The sequence below is a fragment of the Penaeus monodon genome, chromosome 33 (assembly GCF_015228065.2).
Source record: "Penaeus monodon isolate SGIC_2016 chromosome 33, NSTDA_Pmon_1, whole genome shotgun sequence".
Classification (NCBI taxonomy): Eukaryota; Metazoa; Arthropoda; class Malacostraca; order Decapoda; family Penaeidae; genus Penaeus; species Penaeus monodon.
In genome coordinates this window covers 23,553,314-23,554,004 of record NC_051418.1, presented here as the reverse complement: position 1 = coordinate 23,554,004, position 691 = coordinate 23,553,314, and the positions used below count along the sequence as shown (strand labels likewise).

Below are 691 nucleotides of genomic sequence, written 5' to 3'. Positions count from 1 at the left end.
GCATCAGCAGGTTGAAATACAAGCGTAACTATTATATATCTTTGTTTCTATAATATGTGTTTATTTGCAGGAGACACTCAGTTGTCACAGCTTGTAAAATTACTGATTATTGATGAAGTTCACCTACTTCACGGTGATCGAGGACCTGTGCTGGAGACTTTAGTTGCGAGAACATTGCGCATGGTGAGAGGCTTTGGTTGTTCATGTTAAAACCAGTTGGGAAGGACCTGCTATTGTGAAAGAGAAGTTTATTTGTTTCTGTTTCTTTGTGCATTATGCATTTCAAGGGAGTCATGTGCTTTGTGATTCTATATGCTGTTTTATGTATTCTTTGTATTTGAGCCTGTTATCTATATTTAACTTTGTATATTCTAGGTGGAATCTCAGCAGTCAATGATCAGGATAGTTGGTCTGTCTGCCACACTTCCAAATTATATTGATGTGGCAACCTTCCTCAGAGTTAATCCTTACAAAGGGCTATTCTTCTTTGATGGGTAAGTGTATATGTATTGTATTTGTTTTGGGGACTGTGATGTAAATTTCAATAACAAGGATGTTTTTGCATTGTAGCTAAACAAAAGAAATATGATATGGCTAAAATTTAACTAGATAGAATTACACTGCATTTCTAGAAGTTAACTTAGATTTCAGGGTTACCAATATTCCTTACTGTGTTGAGTATTGTAAATGT

The 691-nt window shown here is 35.2% G+C and overlaps 1 protein-coding gene across 1 annotated transcript in view; it reads left to right on the top strand.

The window, feature by feature from the left end:
• Window positions 1–691, top strand: part of LOC119594306 (activating signal cointegrator 1 complex subunit 3-like) — a 28,924-nt gene that overhangs the window by 8,693 nt on the left and 19,540 nt on the right. The window contains exons 12-13 of the mRNA XM_037943365.1: window positions 71–183; window positions 376–494. Of these exons, the coding sequence (XP_037799293.1) occupies window positions 71–183; window positions 376–494 (232 nt within the window). The remainder of the gene's footprint in view (window positions 1–70; window positions 184–375; window positions 495–691) is intronic.